Here is a 20,794-nt window from a genome sequence, read left to right on the forward strand (position 1 = left end):
TTTTACATATATTCAAGTATAAAAATCAAAAAATATTAACACTATAAATGTTTTTTTATTTACTGTTTTAACAAATTGAAAACAACCTTCAAAAGAACAACGATCCTAAGGCTTATAGTTTTTTGAACAAACAAAACGATTCTCAAGAAACTTTTGTTGAAGGACCTGGTTTCACTTAAAGACTTCTCGGTCATCGATTTGCTCACTAAAACAAACAAACTTTAATATAAATTGTTTATTTTAAGTTCCAAAATTACAACTGCAACAAATAAAAGTTTGTATAATGTGTAATATTGAGGTGGTATGGTTAGGCTGCTGGTATCAAGGAAGTAGCTTTAAAATTTTTAAATGTTAAACTACATACACAAATTTTAAATGGTAGTTTTCATTTATTTCTATGCCTTAAAGGATCATTCTTTTAGTTTTTATACCGAATAAAATATTAAACGAAGACTAAAGTTCTGTATGTTTCTTCAAGCTGCGCTTTTTTATGCTTTATCATCAAATTTAATGTAATCTAATTTTTATCTGTCAAAATTAATGACTTCAAATTAAAAAAAAAGTTTTTTAGAGATATTTGAATTTCAATACAAATTTGTTTCTTTGTGATATTTGATGATATTTACTTTTTTAATTCAAGCTAGTCGTTTTCAAACACAGCTACTATTTAGTTTAGTGATATATCTATAGTAACAACTAACAACTATGTTGGTGTTTTAGTTGTGATTAGAACTTTTTCAAATAACAAAGTTATAAGGTGGTTTCAAAAGCAAAGTTTAAACATTACGTGTTTTTTATAAATACATTTATGCTTAGTAGCTTGAATTTTAAATAAATTAAAATAGTTTTTTCTTAATCTAACATAGTTTTAATAAATAATATTTTAAAAGTTTACAAAAAACGTTAAAGATTCATTAATTAAGTTAATGATAAATTAAACTTCTATTCAAAAATTGTAATCATTTTAAGCAATATCGAGTTAAAAGATTTTATCAGAAAATACTTTTTTTATCATTTTTACAAAGCAAAACATCATTATAAAACTTGTCTTTGTTTTATTATTTAATTGAAACTATTTACTCATAACTTTAATTTTCGTAAGAATTTTTTAGTTTCTATTGTTTTAAGTAATTATCCAACAAACAACAAAAAAAAATATTTAAAAATGTGGATTACGTTTTAGTTTAAGTAATTTAATGCGAATATGTCTTGTAATAAAACCTAAAAACTTAAGTAGACTATTTTGTATTCAACTTTGAATTTAAGTATAAATACATTATTTAAGTTTAAAACAGTTGTTTTAAGACATTTACATACGATAAAATTCATTGTTTAGTGTGTAAACTAAAGTTTAACAAAGCAAAATTTATAACACAATATTAAAACTCGTAAGGAAAGTAATATCCATAAAATTAACATTTCTTAGATATTTCTACTGGTATAGCAAACTAACCATTTTACTTGTAAATAACTTTATGTAAGTTTAAAGAAATCCTGACCTAAAGTATGTAGCAGACTCAGTGCCAACTTACATTTAAATGCCCTTCAGGTTTAGTGTTCACTGTAAATGTAGTTATTTCAATGAAATGGTTGGTTTTCAATTTAAATTACTTAGTTATAAAATTAAAATGTTTTAGTAATTAAAACCAACATTATATAGAACTCAAAAATCTCGTTGTGTAATTTTATCCAATTGAAACCAGTGCTTATTTATGATTTAATGTTTTATTAAGTGTTTAACTTTACCTAAATCTGCAAACGATTTTCTGCGCACAGTGTTACACATATTGTTCTTGTTTGTGAAGTTATTTGGCTTTCAACTTAAGAAGTAATTAAAAAATTCTTCTAAAGTTATAAAATCCTAAAACTTTCTGTTGTAAAACTTTATTCAAACTTCTTAGAAAATTTAAAATTTTGCTGTTGTGTTGTATTTCCGTTTTATGAATGTTATAGAATTGTTATTTCATACATTTCTTTCTCTAACAGTTGTTTAAACAACTAAAAATTAAAATTATTTTTACTACTTAATAACTCCTGTATGAAATTTTTATTCATATTTTTTCTTTAAAACTTTGATATTAACAATTGCTCAAATGAACACAAAAATGACAATCAACTTTAATGCAGAATGCATTGTTAATGGTAAAAAGTTTGGTTTTCCTGTTGACATATACCACACTAAAGTTAATTGTTGTACTTAGTTATTTTTATGATTTAATAACGCACAGTTGATCATTATACAAAATACATATAATTAATTACACTTATACTATTTGTGATACTAATTAAAATTGTTGTTATGTAGTATGTTCAAAAATATAAAAGTTTTGAACTTAAAAATGTTTTTTAAATTAGCATTGTTTAGTAGTATATTAATATTAATATTATTATTACTATTATTAGCACTATTAGGTTTGTTTTAATTACGAAACAATTTTAATGCATGTTCGTGTTGTGTTTTATAAAATATTTTATAAATATTATTTTATGCTTAAAGTTTGTTATACTAATTTATTTATTTATCTAAAAGTCGTAATAAATAAGTTAATTTTTTGTACTCTTTTAAGAACGAGACTATTATAAAAAATTGGTTTCTTAAAAGGGGTCAGCTGCAGTTGTAAGGTTTTGGAAATTTTTCTTTCATAACGTTATGCAAATGAGGTAAAGTGATTATACAGCGGTATATTAAGAACATATGAACCTTTATCTCTAACCCATTTTACTCAAATATAAAAAAATAGACATAAAAGTGAATAATTAAAACTTAGTATAAAAATAAATAATATATTAGTTAGTCAGGATTCAGGAGCGACAATGATCTGCAGCTGACGCTAAAAAAGTTTACGGTCAAATCGACGAAACGAAACGCGGCTGTGGGGGGATCACTGAGAAAACTGAGACCAATATGTGGTTCGGATGGTAAGATTTATCTGAAGAAGTGTCATTGTTATTAATGCCTTTTAAAGTAAATTTGTAGTTTTGCACGTACAGAGGCTTTTTTTAGTTTTCAAAACGAGTTTAAGACAGGTTAAAGTTAAAGAATTGTTTTTTTGTTTTACTCATGCTTTAATTAAATTGTATTTGAAAAAATCTTTGGTTTTTTTTTTCCTTTAAAAGACGTTACAAATAACTAAATCACGATTTACCCACAAAGTAAATTCAGTTAAAGATTATCCATTTATGTTAGACACTGCAAAATTTTATAAATTTAGTTTTCAAACTTAAAACTCTAAAACTCAATAGGAATCCAAATTTATAGTACCTTAAAAGGGTCGGCAAAAAAGAAAGAAAAAATTGGCTATAACAACAGATGATTACAGCATAGAGTTTTTTTGGATCTAGAAACACCTTATATGCTATGAAACATTTATCGATTTATTTATAAACAATCGATTTTATTTATATTTATTTGTTTTAATGGCACAATTTATATAAAATAAATTTTACTATTACTTAATGTTTTTACAACTGTTGCAAATTTTTACTTTAAAGCAAATAGTTAAGATTTATATAACAATTTACTTTTTAGTTTATAACGTTGCTTAATTTTGCTGTTTTTAATTAACAAAAAAATAATAATTTAATTGTTTGAAATATTTTAAATAAGAAATATATTTTTAGATATTCATAATTTGCTCAAGCTTTAATTAAAGTATATCTTAAAAATGGGGTTTTACAGTAAATGAAAGTTAGGATTACAAACAGTTTGCAATAGGGTGGTTTTCAGAAAATGTAAAACTGCTTGCATTAAAGTTTTTACAAATTATCTAAAATTTTGCTCAGGGTGTTTTGTAATATTTGACAAATAAAAAAATAAAGTCTGAAAAATCAAAGGTTTTTATAGTTACCCTAATACACATAGTAGTATAATAGGTGTGTTGCCTAACTTAGTCTCTTTCAAATCAATGCCCTTATAAAAATTAAGTAGTTATCTGTTTATTGAACAAAAAAAAAGCTCAAAAATTTGGTTCAACGACCTGGTTTACAAAAAAACCTTTTGGTTATCGAGTCATACACCAGGAATTAATGTTATGTCCAGGACAAGACTTATATACAATATATAGTACTTTATAGTACTTACAATAAATATTATACAACAAATGAATATTTATAATTGTTTTAAGAACTGACTAATCTTTTGAATTATAAAACTAATAAATACAAAACCTGTAAAAAGGCTTTTGAACCCAATTTTTCAAACCTCAGTGTAGGTGTAATAGTTTAAATTAATTTTAAAGTTCTCTAGTTACTAATTTATATAATTTATTTAGAGTTTAACAATACAATCCAAAACTTATTCTCTTACAACTTAGTCAAAATTTTTAAAAGTTGTGTTACAAAAAAAAAATATTAAAGTAATTGAACATGTTTTATTGATGAAAAAAGTATAAATATGTACAATATATATACTTTTGTGGTAAAAGTATCAGTATCATATAATGAACAAGTTTCTTATTTGTAACCTGGCATTGTAACAATTTTTGTTATAATTAATTTTTGTTATCAACTTTTCCCACTAACTTAATGATTTCTACTGCCTCAATTTGTCTTAAATCTCTGACAATGAAACACCCCAACCAGGGGTATTTAAAAAAAGTCTCTACACACATTGGCTCCTTAGGTACAAGCTTAATTAAAGCTGTAAAACCAGGCTTCAACATTTTTGAATTTTCTCCAAGAACTTTACCTGATCTCTTGTCATTTTTTTCCAGTATTTCAGCAAATTTACAAGACACAACAGCAGTATGGCAATACAACACTGAGTGTAACCAGAACAAATCTCTGTTGGATGGTTCAAAATGATTACTTCAACTACAAAAGACTTTGCTTTATTTCGGGGATTGTTTTCCCTATCACCAGCAACTATGCCACGTTTAATGTCTTTAAAGGAAACATATTTTACACAGAATCCTACAATTTGATCTGGTGATGCTTTTGACAGATCATCATGATGTATTTCAACTGATTTGACCACTATAAGTTCATCATATGATTTTTTTACCAATGCAGGAGCAAACTTTACAACCATGTCAGGCTTGAGTAGTCTAGTTTCCACCCTACCTACTGGAACTTTTCCTTCCCGCTTATGCTGTACACATCCCTAACAGGTAAACACATTGGTCTATCCTGTTGGTTAAAAATTTAAAGTTCAGTGTGCTTTTGTATATATTTTCAATGAAAAACATTCATAAACTCCATCTTAAAATCATTTAATTAAGATTTTGAACGTATACTAAATTTATAAATAGTGTTTTAATACAACATATCTAATGACTTACTTCAAAATTACCGTGATTTGGTACTGCAACTGAATTTAAAGCATTAACAAGCTTTTTTTCATATTTTTTTTTCTTCTCACTAATTGAAGTCTGGACTATTATTTTAACTTTCCATCTGTTATACCGAGGTATATTAAATGATTCCTCTACCAAATTATTTCCGTGCCATCCTGGTATTGGTACACAAAGTACAGTTTTTTTACTGTAGCCAAGATTTTTAAGAAGTTTAGAAACATTCCTTTTAATTTTTTGAATCTAAAATATTAGTAGATTTTAAATTATTGTCTACATTGAAAATAACTGTAGATTATACTTAAATTAAATTTTAAGTAACCTGTTTAAACTGAAGTTTGAACTGTTTTACTTGAAGTTTAAGTTTTAAGTATAACCATTAAACTATATTTGGAACCAATGACAAATAAATACAATTAATGACTTATATAAAAGTATTTTGCCTTCAACTATAAATATATAACACATTGCAAACACTCTGTATAATGTGTAAAGCTCTTTTTTGTTTTAAAATTAAAGCTATTTTTATTTAGTTTACTGTGCTTTAATTTTAAAGCTTAAACCTGACTTTTGTTTAGTTTGTTTAACAATATACCTTAAGAATTATACTAAACGTTGTATTAAAAAAATTATAAATAGTTCTTCAGTGTGCAGCATTTTTTGCTTGCCTTTCAAAAAATAATTTTTGATGAATGTTTAAAAGTATTACATATTACTTACTGTATTTTCCAAGTAACACAAATATTTAGAAACAACTCAGTGAAAATTAAATAAAGCAAAGTGAACCTATATTGATATATAAATTTAGTCTTAAAATTGCCAAATGTTAAGTTGGTGTAGAACAATTCTGATTTGCCACATACTAAAGTTAAATCAAGCTAGGTTGAGATTTTTGAAAAACTCAGACCTGTTTTGATATTAAAAAAACTCAAGCCAGTTTGGATAACTTTCCTAAATATCAGTCTAGCTTTTTTGAATACAATTTTTATTTCTATAAATTTTAATTCACTCAGTTCTTTTGTTATTGTTTTGATGTTTTAAGGTATTTAAGCTTGACTGTCAGTACTATTTTTCCAGTTTTGGGTCCTTTAAGCTATCACTACTTAATTTTATTTTAAACTAAAGCAAACTTAGCCTAGCTTGATGTTACTCAGTCTAGTTATTAGTCACTTAAGCCAGCTGTTTTTCTTTAAAAAGTGGCAATCCTGCCAGTTGTATAATTAAATTCAATCATAAAGCACAGGGGTCAGCAGGTCCAAAAAGCAACAAAAACAAAGAGCTTTTAAAATATATTTTACTTAAATGGCAGTAGATTATCTTTTAAAGATAACACTAATTTTTTTAAATATCTTTTTTAAACAAAATTATATAAAATTAGTTATAACGAAATTTTAAATGCGGCTAGTGCCCAATTTGCTGAACTCTGATATAGCATGTTTATTTCATGTCATTTTATTACTTTTTTAAAGTATGTTAATCCACAATTATTTAACTACTTCTTTTAAAAAGTTTAATACAATGTTCCCACTTTCCAGATTTACCTAGATTTTTGCAATTTTCTGAAAAATCCATTTATTTCCCTATATAAAATTTAAAAGTTAAAGAAAATCCCTTGGTTTACCTATATTTTTATGTTTGTTGGTTGAAAATTTTTACGATAAAACAATAGATATAAATTTTTGCTTTATACAAGGTTGCCACAAGGTCAAGAAAAGTCAGGAAAAGTCAGGAAAAACTAAAAAAAATGACAGAAGTCAGGAAAAAAAGGGGCTTTTGAAAAAAAGGCAGGAAAAGTCAGGGAATTTGACAAAAAAAAAATTTAGATTTTGTCAGAATAAATTCAAAATTCCTTATTTTCTAAAGCCTTCAAATGGTAAAAATTGGTTAAAAATTTTTTATAGTCGGACTAAAATTGCAAAATTTTCCTAGAATTTTACAAAACTGTTTAATTTCCAATGTCTTTATTTGGTATAAATTAATAAAATATCCTTTATAAAACTGCAAATTTTTTTTATTAATATATTGAACAACTACCCTACTTGAACAAGCAGATTTTGTAAGCTTTATAGTATTGATGATCTGTAGAAAGCACACTTCCATAGTGAAACTGTGATATATACACAAAAGTTTATCTAGCATAATTTTAGAATTCAAGTGTTTTTTGTTTAAATAAATAATTAAGACAGCAAAATTGGAGGTAAAAATAAATAAGTACATAAAAAAAATAAATGAAGCCCACAAGTTGTGGCTAGATTTAGAGAAAATATTCTCTTTGATAAGTGTAGGGGCAGCAAATGAGAGCGATTTAAATAAAATGAGGCAAATGATTTTGACTGCCAAGAAAATGAAGCGGAATGCAGACCAGATGAAGGAAACCATATCTTCATTAGATGAAAAGGTTGAAGTGCAAATAAAGAAATGGACAAAATAAATTTTAGTACATATAATAAAAAAAAACAGTGTCTGATTAAGTTCTTTATTCTTTTAATGTTTTAATTGTAGAAGTTTGTTATTGTTTAAAGTTTTTAGTTGTCAAAGTTTGTTATTAATTTAAAATTTTAATTGTAAAAGTTCCTTATATGTTGTCTTGTTTATTTAGATACTTCATGTTAGGAAATGCCAAAAAATGGTGTCTTTTTTCAGACAAGCTGTGTTTATAAGGTAATAATACAAGTATTTTTCGGATAGAGCTGTTTATTGCAAATACATCAATCATACATAGATGGTTTAAGTGATGTAATGGAAGTTTGATGATTGAATTCAGCAAAAAAAACTGTTGTTCTAACCTGTATTAAAATTAGATTGAAAGCTTAGATAGTTTCAAGTGTTAGATTATGTATTTTAGAATAAGTTAAAGTTAAGTATTTGATTTAAAGAGTCAGGAAATTTTTCTTAGCTTGATCTGTGGCAACCCTGTTTATAAATGTTATTTATATTTTAGTGTTAAATATTTTAAATTATAGAATAAAAAATTATGAATAGTCTATTAAAGTAATTTTATTTTATGTGAAGGAATTAAAGAATAAAAGTTTAAGTATCTAAGATGTGAAAAGTACTAATTTTACTTAGTAAAAACCACTTTATCTCTTAAAATATTAGTTAAATACTGTTTTTTAGAGGTTAAAACATGCTCAAAAGTATAAAATTAGTATTTAATTTCAATATAATTGGTTTAAAGAAAAAATATATTTTAATAAACTTTTATAAATCTGTGTTATCCACTATTATTTTTAATATTTACATAGTATAATAATTTATAATTATTTAAAAATTCCAAGGGTGAAGTGAGATAACAGTTATTAATATTTCTCAACTAGTAGTTTTTAAGTTTGACATATAAAGTGCTTATATATTTTTAAGTCTACCATGTAATCTTTGTTTTTATTTTTAAATTAAAATGTAATAAATAATGAACTTGACTATACAACCATCAACAACAGCATCCAAAACAACCTATATTGGTTTTGTACTTATCAGGCAGCCATAGTTTCAAGAAACTACTGTTGAGATCTAACCAAGCACATATGCACTGAAGCTATGTTTCTGAGTAAAATCCAAAAAATTGAAGCAGCCATATTGTTTACAGCCCTATGACTAAGACATTGTCAGCTTTTAGTTGTGAGATTTTAGTTTACCTTGTTTTGATCAGTTTTAACCAGTAATTATTTCGGCCATCATAAACTAAGTTGAGCTGTTTGGTTAGAGAGTGGTTTCATGCAATTATGCCTGTCTGATAAGCCCTAATATGTTGTAGGTTGTCACGGATGCTGTTGTTGATGGTTGTGTGGTGAAGTTCATTATTTATTAATGGTGGTAGAAAAAATCTCAGCTGTGTTAATGATGACATAAATAAATACCGGTTCAATTAAAATGTGAATTTTTGCAGTTTTTCTTAAAAAAGTATATTGAGTTAAATACCAATCAGGATAAAATACATTATAAAACACATTTTAATGATTTGTAGCTAGATGAGGATAGTTTTAATCAATATGCATAAAAGCTTGGAATCTTGAAAAAAACTTGAGTTTGACAGTTAAAGTAAAAAAACCAAGAAAAACCTGAAGTTTGGAACACAACTCACTAAAAAACTGGAAAAAAAGTATTTTAAAATATTTCACTAAAAATCTATCTTCTCCTACGTTTTTGAAATAACTACCTCAAAATTTCAGGAAGTGTTCCTTGATATATTTAGAAAATTCTATCCAAAAAAATTAAAAAAAAAAATTAAAACAAAAAATGCTTTTTTTTTTGTTTATTTTTTATATAAAAATTTTAATTAAAAAAAAAATTCTTTCCTACAGAATTTTCTAAATATATCAAGGAACACTTCCTGAAATTTTGAGGTATTTATTTCAAAAATCGTAGGAGATTTCTAAGTTAACTAAAAGTTTCTAAGAGCAAGCTAAGATTTTAATTATTGAAGTTTTTAAATGGCCCCACTACTAATTTTCAAAACTGTGAAAAAGAAATCAGAAAATCTTTTTAAGATTAAAAGGTTTGACTTTTTGATAAAGTTATGCTAGTGTTGAGTTTTTTATTTGTTAAACTGACTGTTTTAAATGTTTTTGGTAAGCTAATACTAAAAATGATTTGATTGGATTTTTAACATTGTATTAGATCATGAAGTAAAATCAGAGTTCCCACTTTTTTAGATTTCATAAAAACAAAAAAATTGAAGTTAGAACTGCGGCCCGCAAACATTTTTATTTTTGAAAATTGGTCTAAGGGTAATTAATAAATACTAAAGTTCCTTCCAGCCACTGGTCTAAAAGGTAATTATTTATTTTCATAAACTTGATAATCAGATTAGGTGTTTGAAGTTTGGAATCAAATTAAACATAAATTAGTTAAAAACTACTATGCTTCGGATGTATGCTTTTTAAGTTTTAAGGTCTAATATAATCTTTTTATTTTACTTTTGAGATAAATACTATTTTGTATATTTATAGGAACAAGTAAATAAGAAACATGTTATGACAAACGCTTGCATACATCATTGTTTGCAACTAAATTTTAAGTTAAAAATGTTTGAGTAATTTCATGTTTAAGATTGGTATGTCACCTATATTTAAGTTTTTAACTTATTTTTTTTAGTATAATATATTATGACATAACAATTTTTAACATTTTACTACTTTTAAATAAAAGTTTAAGGTTTACAAATATTTTTTCCTACTATAAAATGTGCAAAACAGAATTTGAATTCAATTTATATATTTAACCAGTATTACTAACAAACTATCTAGATTTTACATATTTTTAAAACTTTTAGAAAAATTTAAGCGTCTTAATATATCTTGGTAAAATATATTTGTAAAGCAAACTGTATATATTCTCAGCTTTACTTTGAATAGTCTTACATTCCTAGACTTTTTGTAAATCAAATGGAAACCTTGTTTAAAATTCGCACATTTTTGTTTTTTATTCTCTAAATTAAGTCAAAGCAAGGAATCATTATAAAAAAAGTTATGAAAATTTTTATATACTTCATGACACTCAATATGAGTTCTCCTAGAATTTAATTTCAAAAAGATCCTTAGAACACAACAAATAGCATAAAATTTCAAATACTCAAATATATAATTTGAAATCCACATACCAGTTATCATGTTTTTGGTATAATCAATGTGTCCAGAAACATTGATGAGTGTAACACTAAATTTACTAGTTGCAAACTTGAACAGGCAAATATCAATTGTTGTTCCTCTCTCCCTCACTGCTTTCAGTTTGTCAAGGACTCATGCATATTTGAACGAGCCCTTTCCTAATTCTTCAGCTTGCCAATTGCCGTTTTTCAAATCAACCACAAAAGTAGATATGGTGACCCGCTGTAGTCGAATTACCTAAGTTTTTGTGAACAATAAACACAATGTTAATTTTAAGCTTTTAACCAATTTTCTCAGTCTTTTCTCCTTTTTTTAATTGTTTAGGAGGCGTGATAATTTACACTAATGTCTGCTTATATTCTTGCAAAGCCTTATATTATATGTTGACAAAATGAAGGTCTAAAAAGCTTGTATCTAAGTTTTTCTTTGTAAAACTAATATTTATTGCTAGAAGAAATATAGTTTACAAAAGGACCTAATAAAACAAAAGCATCAATCTTATAGTAATTTAAACTTTTTAAATGTTTAGGCGTCATAAATAAGTCACTTAAATGTGTAATAATTTACGTCAGTTCAGTACTCTCTTTATTATTTTTAATTAGTTAAATGATTTGTTTTAACTACAGACTTTTTATCATTACTTGACTGCTTTTGTCTAGTAGTAAAGTTTAGTAAAAATAAAAAGTAAAAGAAAACAGTGCGTTGGTGGCTTAAGAGCCCACTGCTCAATTTTATTGGTTTGATACAAGTCATTGTTACATTTTACAAGTTTCTACTGTGTGTGGGCATTAAGCTATTTGGAAATACATGGCACTGTTTAAAAATGCTTGCAAAAAACCTGCACTCAGTAATGTATTTCTTTTTTGTTCTATTTTAAAATTTTCTCTACTTGAGTTTATAGCAAAAAAAAAAAAAAAAAATTAAATACTTCTTTACACTCTAAATTATTTTTATGAAGCTAAAAACTTCTTTGCATTATTCTAAAAATATTTTGGACAGTATACAAAGTTTAATTTAAACTAACTATTGAATGTTTAAATACGAAGTTTTTCTTATTAAAACTAGTAGTATTAATGTAAAATTATAAGTATTATAACTTATAGGAGAAAACTACTGAGCTTGTTAAAAATTACAATTCTAGTTAACCTCAAAGTATATTAAGCACAGTTTATTTTAAACATGTATGAATTACATCAGCTAGGTTTTCTTTACTAATACTTTGATGTCTAATTTAATTTTATTTACAGGGTTGCCACTTTACCTGGAAACCTGGAAAAACCTTGAAAAACCTGGAATTTGACAATTTATGCAAAAACAACCTGGAAAAATCTGGAAATTTGATCATAAAACCTGAAAAAACCTGGAATTTTTAATAATTTTAATATTATCAGTAGTAAAATTTTGATTTGACACAAAAAATCTATCATATAAATAAGATTTTTTTGTCATCATCAAAAATTTTTTTATTATAAACACAATTAAAGTGACTTCACAGCATCTTTTCAATGTTTTTATGCTACTTAATACAGTTTCTTCTATAGAATTTAGCCTAAAACTTAATATAAACCCAAAATTGTGTACTTTTAAAAACCTGTAAGAAATTTGGAAAACCTGGAAAATAATTTGAAAAAATGAGTGGCAACCCTGTATTTAGTAAAGTTGTTGTAGTTTTATTTATTTAAAGACAGTTTAGTGCTAGTTTAGGTTGTATATAATAACTATTTAGTAGCTAAAAGTTTTTTTATAATTTCTGGGTTGTTCATTGTTTAAAGTTAAAGCAAATCAGCATTGCATATAAGCTGTTTTGCATGGAAAATTAGCTGATTGAAAACGCATACCTGCTTTGTTAAGTTTACAATTGTTTTCTATTTTAAAATTTTAAAACCTTTTTAATTGAAAGTGTTAAGTTGTTACTGTTTGCATACTTGAACAATAGCTTATATAAAACAAAGAAAAACTACTTTGAGAATTAAAAAACAATATGGTCTTAAGTACAGACTAAATCAGTATTTTGTTAAAAACTGGCAAAAGATCAGTTTTCTTAGTTCAAATACTTGAAAATTTTTGTATTAAGTCTTTTTGTTATTACTATTACGTTTTTAGGTAGTAAAATTTGATTGGCAGTATTTTTTTCAGTTTTTTGCTCTGATTAATTATTTTGTTCAGTTTGCTCATAATCCAAGGTTGACTCAGGCTAGCTTCATGTAACTTAAGCTAGATTTTTTGCCTCAAATAGATGCAACCGCTTCATAGATGTGCTAGGTGAAAACTTATTTAAGAATATTAATTAGTATATGATTTATGCAATTAATAATGTATTACTTTTGTAAGTCTCAAAGTGTTTTTGTAAATCAACTACCGCAAGTTTTATCAACAATGACTCAAACATTTCATCTTTATTAGTTTTGCACATGTTTGTTTATAGCACTTTTGTTATAACTTTGCTTCTTTTATACAAGTACATTTTTAATTTTTGTACAATTTAACCTACTTATATTTAAGTTAAAAAAATTAAACTACAACAGTTATTAAAAATATTTAATAATGTTTCATATTAAACCTTTAATTAATTTTATGTAGTTTTATAAATAATTTTTTTTTTAATCGAATTTACATCACTTACTTAAACAATTTTTTCAGACTATTTGATATGTTAAAATTGATTGCATTATTAAGTTTAACAATTTTTTTTCATTCCTGCCATGGGCATTCGTACCAGAAACATGACAAGAAACTGAGGTTTGCACCGAGACCGCCTCACTCGGACAAGGTCAGGATGGCCAGGTACATCGCCCACACGGTGGACTGGTGTGTGGTGGGAACCGTTTCAACCATGGACGGCAGAAGTGGCCTGCCCTTCACCAACGTTATGTCAGTGGTCGATGGCCCTGTGAGCAACTCGACCGGAGTTCCCTACTTCTATGTCACCGACTACGACCAGAGCATGAAGGATGTGAAGAGGAACAACAACGTGTCAATCACCATGAGCGAGTCTCAAACCGGCTTCTGTTCCGATCACAACATCGATCCCGAGAGTCCCCTGTGCACCAGGCTAACTTTGGGCGGCAGGTTCGTCAGGGTCACTGACAAGGATGAGCTGAGTTTCGCGCAAAATGCTCTTTTTTCAAGGCATCCCGAGATGAAAGCTTGGATCACTGCTCACGTGTTTTACGTGGCAAAGCTTGAAGTTGAGTTTATTTGGCTGATTGACTTTTACGGGGGAGCTTCTATTATTGATCCCAAAGACTATTTTGCTGTATCAATGTCAATTAAGTGCTGATGATTTTTATGATTGCTATGTAAAGAGTTCTATATTTTGTTCAAGTATCATTAGAGATTCTTAAAAAATAAACACATTACATTTTTTCATTATCATTGTTTTTCAAAAACTTTAAAATTTGTGGTTAAACTTATAAGGTTTAGAAAAATCTTTTACCGTAGTTTTGTAATTATGTTAAACTTTGTTTTTATAGATTTGTAAAACTATTAGCTGTTCTGTAAAATGTACTTTTTTTATTTTTTAAAATAATAAAAAAATCTATATTGTACTTAACTAAATCAATGCAATATATTTCGCTAAACTCAAAGTTTTCTGATTCAAATGTTGCTAGGAGAAGCCGTAAAACATTAGAAAGTCAAATTTGTATAAAAGCTCGTGATGTTATTATTAAAGTGCAGGATTTTAAACTTTCGAATTTGATAATAGCCATAGTGTTACTTAAAATCAAATTTTAACTTTCATAGATGGTGTTTGTAGTATCTTTTTAATTAAACTAGTTTTTTTTTTTATAGAATATCATATTTGTCAAAATTAGTAGCTTGATTACTTGATATATAAACATTTCGAAAAGTATAATAATAGTTAAAAGTACTACCTATTTTTTTAGCAAGTTTGCTATTAAAATATTAGTTCAATAACAGGATAATAGATATGTAATAATAAAACAGCTTCCTTTTTTCGTTAATAGCATCAAAATGATGTAAAGTTTAGTTCTAGATTTCTGTAATAGTTATTGTTTATACACAAAGTAAACTTTACAAAGTTAGTGTACAAACTGATAAACAAACCTGTAGTAACCTGAATAAAATATGAAGTCTTTATTAATCTTTTTACTGTGTATTGCATTGTTAATTTAACACTTGAACATGTACTTACTTTTATTAAATTAGACTTCTATGCTTGCCTTGTATTCATCTTTCAAGTGTTTTTTAGATAGTTTATTTTGGTTTTTCTGTATACTAAAACATTTTTTGTGTCTTTTCTCAGTATGTTTGTTCTATTAAAACCGACTACAAATAAAATTAGTGTCTTAGTTTTAAAAATTAATTTCGCCTATCAAGAAAAATGCAACATTTTTGTAATAGACAAACAGATAACTATGCAAACATTTGATAATGATTGTAAAATTTTAAGAATATTCAAAAACTATGTTTTAAACAGCGCTTTTTGCTGTAAAAACAAACCAACCATGCTTAAATTCACATGATTAAGCTGTTTTTATTTATAGACTTTTGCTAGCTATTAAAATTTTAAAACTTTTAGATTGTTAAGAAATTAGTTTAAAAAATATTATACATTTTCTAGAATAAATGAGTTTAGTTAATTTAACTGGGGAAGTAGAAGAACCAGTTTATATTAAAAAAGACTTGTTGAAACACTTGAAATCCTTTGAAGTAAGTTTTATTTTGTGTGAAACAGTAAGATTGTTAAATGCTATATAACTGAATTTCATCGTTTAAACCTATGTGTAATTTATAAATATTTTTTTATTTAATATTTTCACTTTTGTTACAAGTATTTAGTAAGTGGAAGTATTTTTAGTAATTTTCAATTTATGTTAAGGATTTTTTGTATTATCATTTTGTTGTACACTATGCCAACTTTTAAAAGATTTTGTATAGAAATTATTAGAGTCGTTTAGTTATTTTATTGAACCTAATTTTGAAAATTATCCCAGGTGAATTTTTTAAAATATTTTGATAACTTTGAAATTAGATTGCTTGTGTTTTAGAATAAATGAGTTTAACTAACCTAGCTAAAAACTTAAAATTTTTAAACAAATTGTTTTCGTTTAAAGTTTTAATGAAGTTTTTGTTAAGGTGTCAAAATATAATTTTTGATACTAATTTTCTAACATTATATATAAAAATAAATTCAATTTTCATTACATTATACTACTAAATAATATTAAATATTTATTTATAAAGAGTCTGAAGATGTTGTCAATTTATTTTTTATAATTAAACTGAAACATGTAAAATATCTAAGTTTAAATTTTGAGACACACTGGTAAAGCAAGAAATATTTTAAACAAGATTTTTGAAGGATTTGCAAATTTAAAATAAGAAATAAACAAATTCAATTTCCAGTATACTCCCTGCAATGTATCCCAACACAAGCATCTGGACCCCGCCATAATCCAACTTGAAGCCGGATGCCAATGCCGCGCCCTGAAATGCCACCCTGAAACCTGTCCCTGCCTCAACAGGTTCCAACCGCCCCACTACGTCCCTGGCAACCACCGCTTCCTCCTCAACCCAACATACCTGGAAACGGGCCGAAAAAATCCCCCGATGTACGAGTGTAACGCTTTTTGCCCTTGCTCGGGGGAATGCCCTAACAGAATGGTGCAATCCGGCGTAAAAATTCCCCTAATCATCAACTTTGACCCCCTCAAAGGCCTGAAGGTCAATGCGGGTGCCGCGATAGAAAAAGGCCAGTTTGTTTGCGAGTATGCAGGAGAGGTGTTGACCAATGAGGAGGCGCGAAATCGCGTCAACGAAGGTCACATTATGAACTATCTCATCTCGGTGAGGGAGAACTTGTTTGGCGATGAAGTCATCACCCACGTGGATCCGCGTCACCTTGGCAACGTGGGACGCTTCATCAACCACAGCTGCGAACCCAACCTAAAAATGTTTCCGGTCCGCAGCGACCATGATGTCACTCCTATGCTGGCCCTGTTCGCTGTTAGGGAAATACCCAAGTCTGAAGAACTCACTTTTGACTACAACGACGGGGATGCTTGGGAAATACCCGAAAATAAAAATGTTTTGACGCGGTGTTGCTGTGGAAGTGAAAAATGCAGGAAATATTTGCCTCTAAATACTGAGATATTAAAGTAAAATGATTTATATTAAATAGTAAATATTGGTTGTTAAACAAAGTAGGCATTTTTTCATAGGTAATTATGTTTTTTTATTTTAGTTTTTATCAATCATATAAGCTTAAATGTAAATTATCATAAAATTTGCCTTTATTTTTTACAAAGGAGTAATAAATAACAAAAGTAAACTGTAAGTTTAATACGCTAACAAAAATTTTATAACTAATATTTTCTTTAATTTTTATATGGCAAATGGTTAAAAAAAGTAGAAACTGTTAATAAAAAATTTTTTGCACACATTATCAAATTTTACAGTTATGAAGTTAAAACCTTTTGATAGACTATACTTTTGTTTGTGTTAAAGCTTAAAGTATCAAGAAAAAATGTTTTAAAAATTCCTTATTGCTAAAAAGTTATGTTTAAACAAAAATTTTGTTGTTCCTAATCTCAATATTCTAATATTTACTGCATTGTTTCAACTGTGTTTTTTTTGTCTTAACATTTTATTGGTGTATTTAAAAAAAAATATTCTTGTTGCGTTAAAGCGTTCTTATATAAAACAAATAGCTTTAAAAAGAGAAAAAAACTTGCAAATGATTAAGTTTTCTCTAAAAATTGTCATAATTAAAACAAACTAAGTTAAAAAATGTAAAATTTATTCAAATCTAAACAGCTTTGTTGAGAAAATTGACGGAACATAAAAATCTTAAATATTCTATCGAAGTACTTCTTTAAATCAAATCTATTAAGTTTTTTTAGTTTGAAATTATTTACTAGATTCCGAATACGTTTTATTAGTCATTGTTGTTTTAAGAATATCAAAATGTTTCTGTACTAACTATATTATACATACTATAATACTCAGAAACACAAAAACAAATTATTAAAATAGAATAGTTATTGTCAACTTAATTTTATTAACTTTTATTTTTGTGTAAGGTGTGCTCAGATACAGGGTTTTAAAGTTGAAGACATTTTTAAACTATATGCACATATAAGAACACTAAAAACTAGAAAAGTAATTGTATTGCATTTGTTAAAGTAAAAAAAAAAAAAAGCATTATTGATAATTTATAAAATAAATAAAAGCCAGCAAGTTTTTTACGAAGTATAATTACACAATTTTATCAAAAATAAAACTATGTAATAACCACCATTAGTAAAATCAATAAAGTAATATGTTAATAGTAATGACTGTCTTGAAATTTATAAAAACTGCTGCTATAAAATAACAAAAGTTTACATATTAACTTCAAACTAGTGTTTCGATTGTAATAAAAGTTAAAAGTTTGTTATTTTCAAAGTGCAGTTAAGGTTTTAAATCTTACTTTTCAGAAAAAGAAAAAAGTTTCGAAATGGTCATCAGTGAATAGAAAAAAACAATATACCACATTTTGAAACTTAAGTTTCAAATCAAATACATAATGAACATTAAGTAAATTAAAAAGAATTTCAAGTTGTATGAACAAAAAAAGTTTTAACAGCTCTCAATTGTATCTTATGTTTTCATAATCTGCACTCTGATACATTGCTTTTATTTTATTTGGAAATTTTTTCTTAATTAAACATAGAATTCTATACACATCTTTCAAAATATTTAGATTTTTATTTATGTTTTGTTTAAAGATAAAAAGCTGCCGTTATTTTATTGCACAATTTGCTAATTTAAAAATATTGAAATAACGCTTTGAAAAATCAAACTATGTAAAAAAGTTGTTTAATCATTCGGATTTCGAAAAATCAGGTACTATTCAAAAATCATAACCTAACGTACCATTTCATTTATATTTTTAATACTTAAAGTTTACTTATGTTTTGATAAAACGAATAAAAAACACTCAATTATATAAGTTAAATTAGGGGTAATAATAAGCTCTAGGCTTAATGTTTTAATATTCTTACAAAAGTTTTTAATTTAAAAATTTATATTATTGAATTAAAAAGATTGTATCCTGTTTCTTTTCATGAGAAAAAATGTGCATTAAAAAATAAAACTACAATTAAATTATTTTAACATTACTTTTAAGAACTCCATTTGATCATTAGCTACTATCAGATATTATTGAAACTTAATTTTACTCACAGCAAAGAAAATAAATGCTCTGCATTTAACCTATTTAATTTATGTTTTACCACAAGTTGTTACGTTTAAAGTCTTAGAACCAAACTCAGTATTTTTTCTGTAAAGCTTTCAGTACATTTTGTTCATTACGTTAAAACCAATTCTTTTTTTATGATGATAAAATGAGTTAAAAGTTGATGAAGCTTTCAGCGTCAAGGTCTGAACATTTTTTATCAAATTATTGAACATTGTGATTTGAGTAAGTGTTAGATTTATACGAAATAATTACTTCTACAAGATTCGTAATATTTTTACTGACGTTTAACGATTATGCACAGATAGTCTCTTTTAAACGGACAATTCGAATCTTATCCCTAAATCTTAAAGTTAATACTATTTCTTAATAAAAAATTGGTTTAGAAACAATCCCTGAACCTTTTTTTAATGACGTTCAAGAGAACTGATCCTTAGACCTTGTGTACAAAAAATCTATCGGCTATATAGGTAAATTAATTTCTAAAAGACTTGATTATATTTTTCAAACTAAATCTACTAAACATAGTTTTGATACTCTCCATATTCTCTAAAAGTGTTAAATTTGCGTCTAGACATTACGACCGATCTAGTGACACGAACCCTACGAAGTTTTTTATGATGTTTTTAAAAATTAGAGTTATCATAACTTAAAGACTCAGCTTTTGATTTAAAAAAATACTTTGAAAAAAAATAAAACACCTAAATTTTCTTACTACGAAGATAACAAAAACACAAAATTTGCGTGTAAGCATTACCACCGCTATAGTTACTCTCTTCTTTAAATGTTTTGGAAAAAAAATACAACTTTAACTTTCAAATGGTATTTAAAATTTTTTTATTTTACATCTTTCTGAACTTGTTTTCTAATTTAAGAAGATGTATAAAACACTTAGTTTGTGTGTGTTCATTACGGCTGTTCTAGTGACACTAAATTTATGAAGTCTTTTCATAGCGTTGTTTAAACTCACAACTGGCACAACTAAAAGTTTCAGCTAATAATTTGAAGAAATTAAAATGAAAAAAGTAACAACAATTTGAAAAATATAGTTGTAATTTTACAGAAAAGGTGATGTTTGAAAATCAATGAAGTGTGCTTCGTTTTTGTTTTATTTTTTTAAAAGTATTGTTTTGTAAACAATAAAATGTAATTGTAGTTATGAAAAATGTTTTAAAACTAGCTACAATCAATGAATAGGTTTTTGATATTGAAAAGTTTGTGCACCCCCCTTCAAAAATACCATTTTTCATCACTTCTATGATAGGACAGTTAGTTTACGTTTTTATTCATATAAAATGAATTTGAAATTTACTTTTTTTTTCAACTTTATCTTTCAATTACAACTGGTAATAAAAAGAAAATTGGAATAAGATATTACTTAGATATACTTTCACCAAACTTGTTTTAGCTACTTTGCATATGACACTATATGAATAAATTTTTTTTGCAACTTGATTATTCCTTAAGTTCATTTAAGTTTTTTTTTAAGCTAATGCGTTAATTTCGCTTGTTTTTCTTTAAAGTTTTAAAACTATATAACAGGTAGTCATTTGAATTATACATATGACAGTTTATGAATGAGGTAAGTTTATTAAAACTCAAAATGTTTAATGTGTTTCGCTTAATTCTTAATAGACAGGTTATTCGGTGATAATTTACATAAAAAGCTATAGTTTTACAAAAACATTTTTTCT

General features: G+C 26.2%; 1 protein-coding gene and 2 pseudogenes across 1 annotated transcript; 2 read left to right on the plus strand and 1 right to left on the minus strand.

Annotated features, from left to right (window-relative positions):
- Positions 1-4,490: 4,490 nt before the first annotated feature.
- LOC145828458 (elongation factor 1-alpha pseudogene) lies at positions 4,491-8,866 on the minus strand (annotated as a pseudogene).
- Positions 8,867-13,541: 4,675 nt separating this feature from the next.
- On the plus strand, positions 13,542-15,385 carry LOC145849841 (protein CREG1 pseudogene; annotated as a pseudogene).
- Positions 15,386-15,438: 53 nt separating this feature from the next.
- On the plus strand, positions 15,439-17,207 carry LOC145849840 (histone-lysine N-methyltransferase SETMAR-like). The gene is made up of 2 exons (XM_082954917.1): positions 15,439-15,571; positions 16,268-17,207. The coding sequence occupies exons 1-2, from the start codon at positions 15,488-15,490 to the stop codon at positions 17,021-17,023; spliced, it is 840 nt and encodes a 279-aa protein (XP_082811043.1). The 5' UTR covers positions 15,439-15,487; the 3' UTR covers positions 17,024-17,207.
- Positions 17,208-20,794: the final 3,587 nt, after the last annotated feature.

This window comes from Thalia democratica, chromosome 2 (genome assembly GCF_965202585.1).
Source record: "Thalia democratica chromosome 2, ktThaDemo2.hap1.1, whole genome shotgun sequence".
In the NCBI taxonomy this organism is placed as follows: domain Eukaryota; kingdom Metazoa; phylum Chordata; class Thaliacea; order Salpida; family Salpidae; genus Thalia; species Thalia democratica.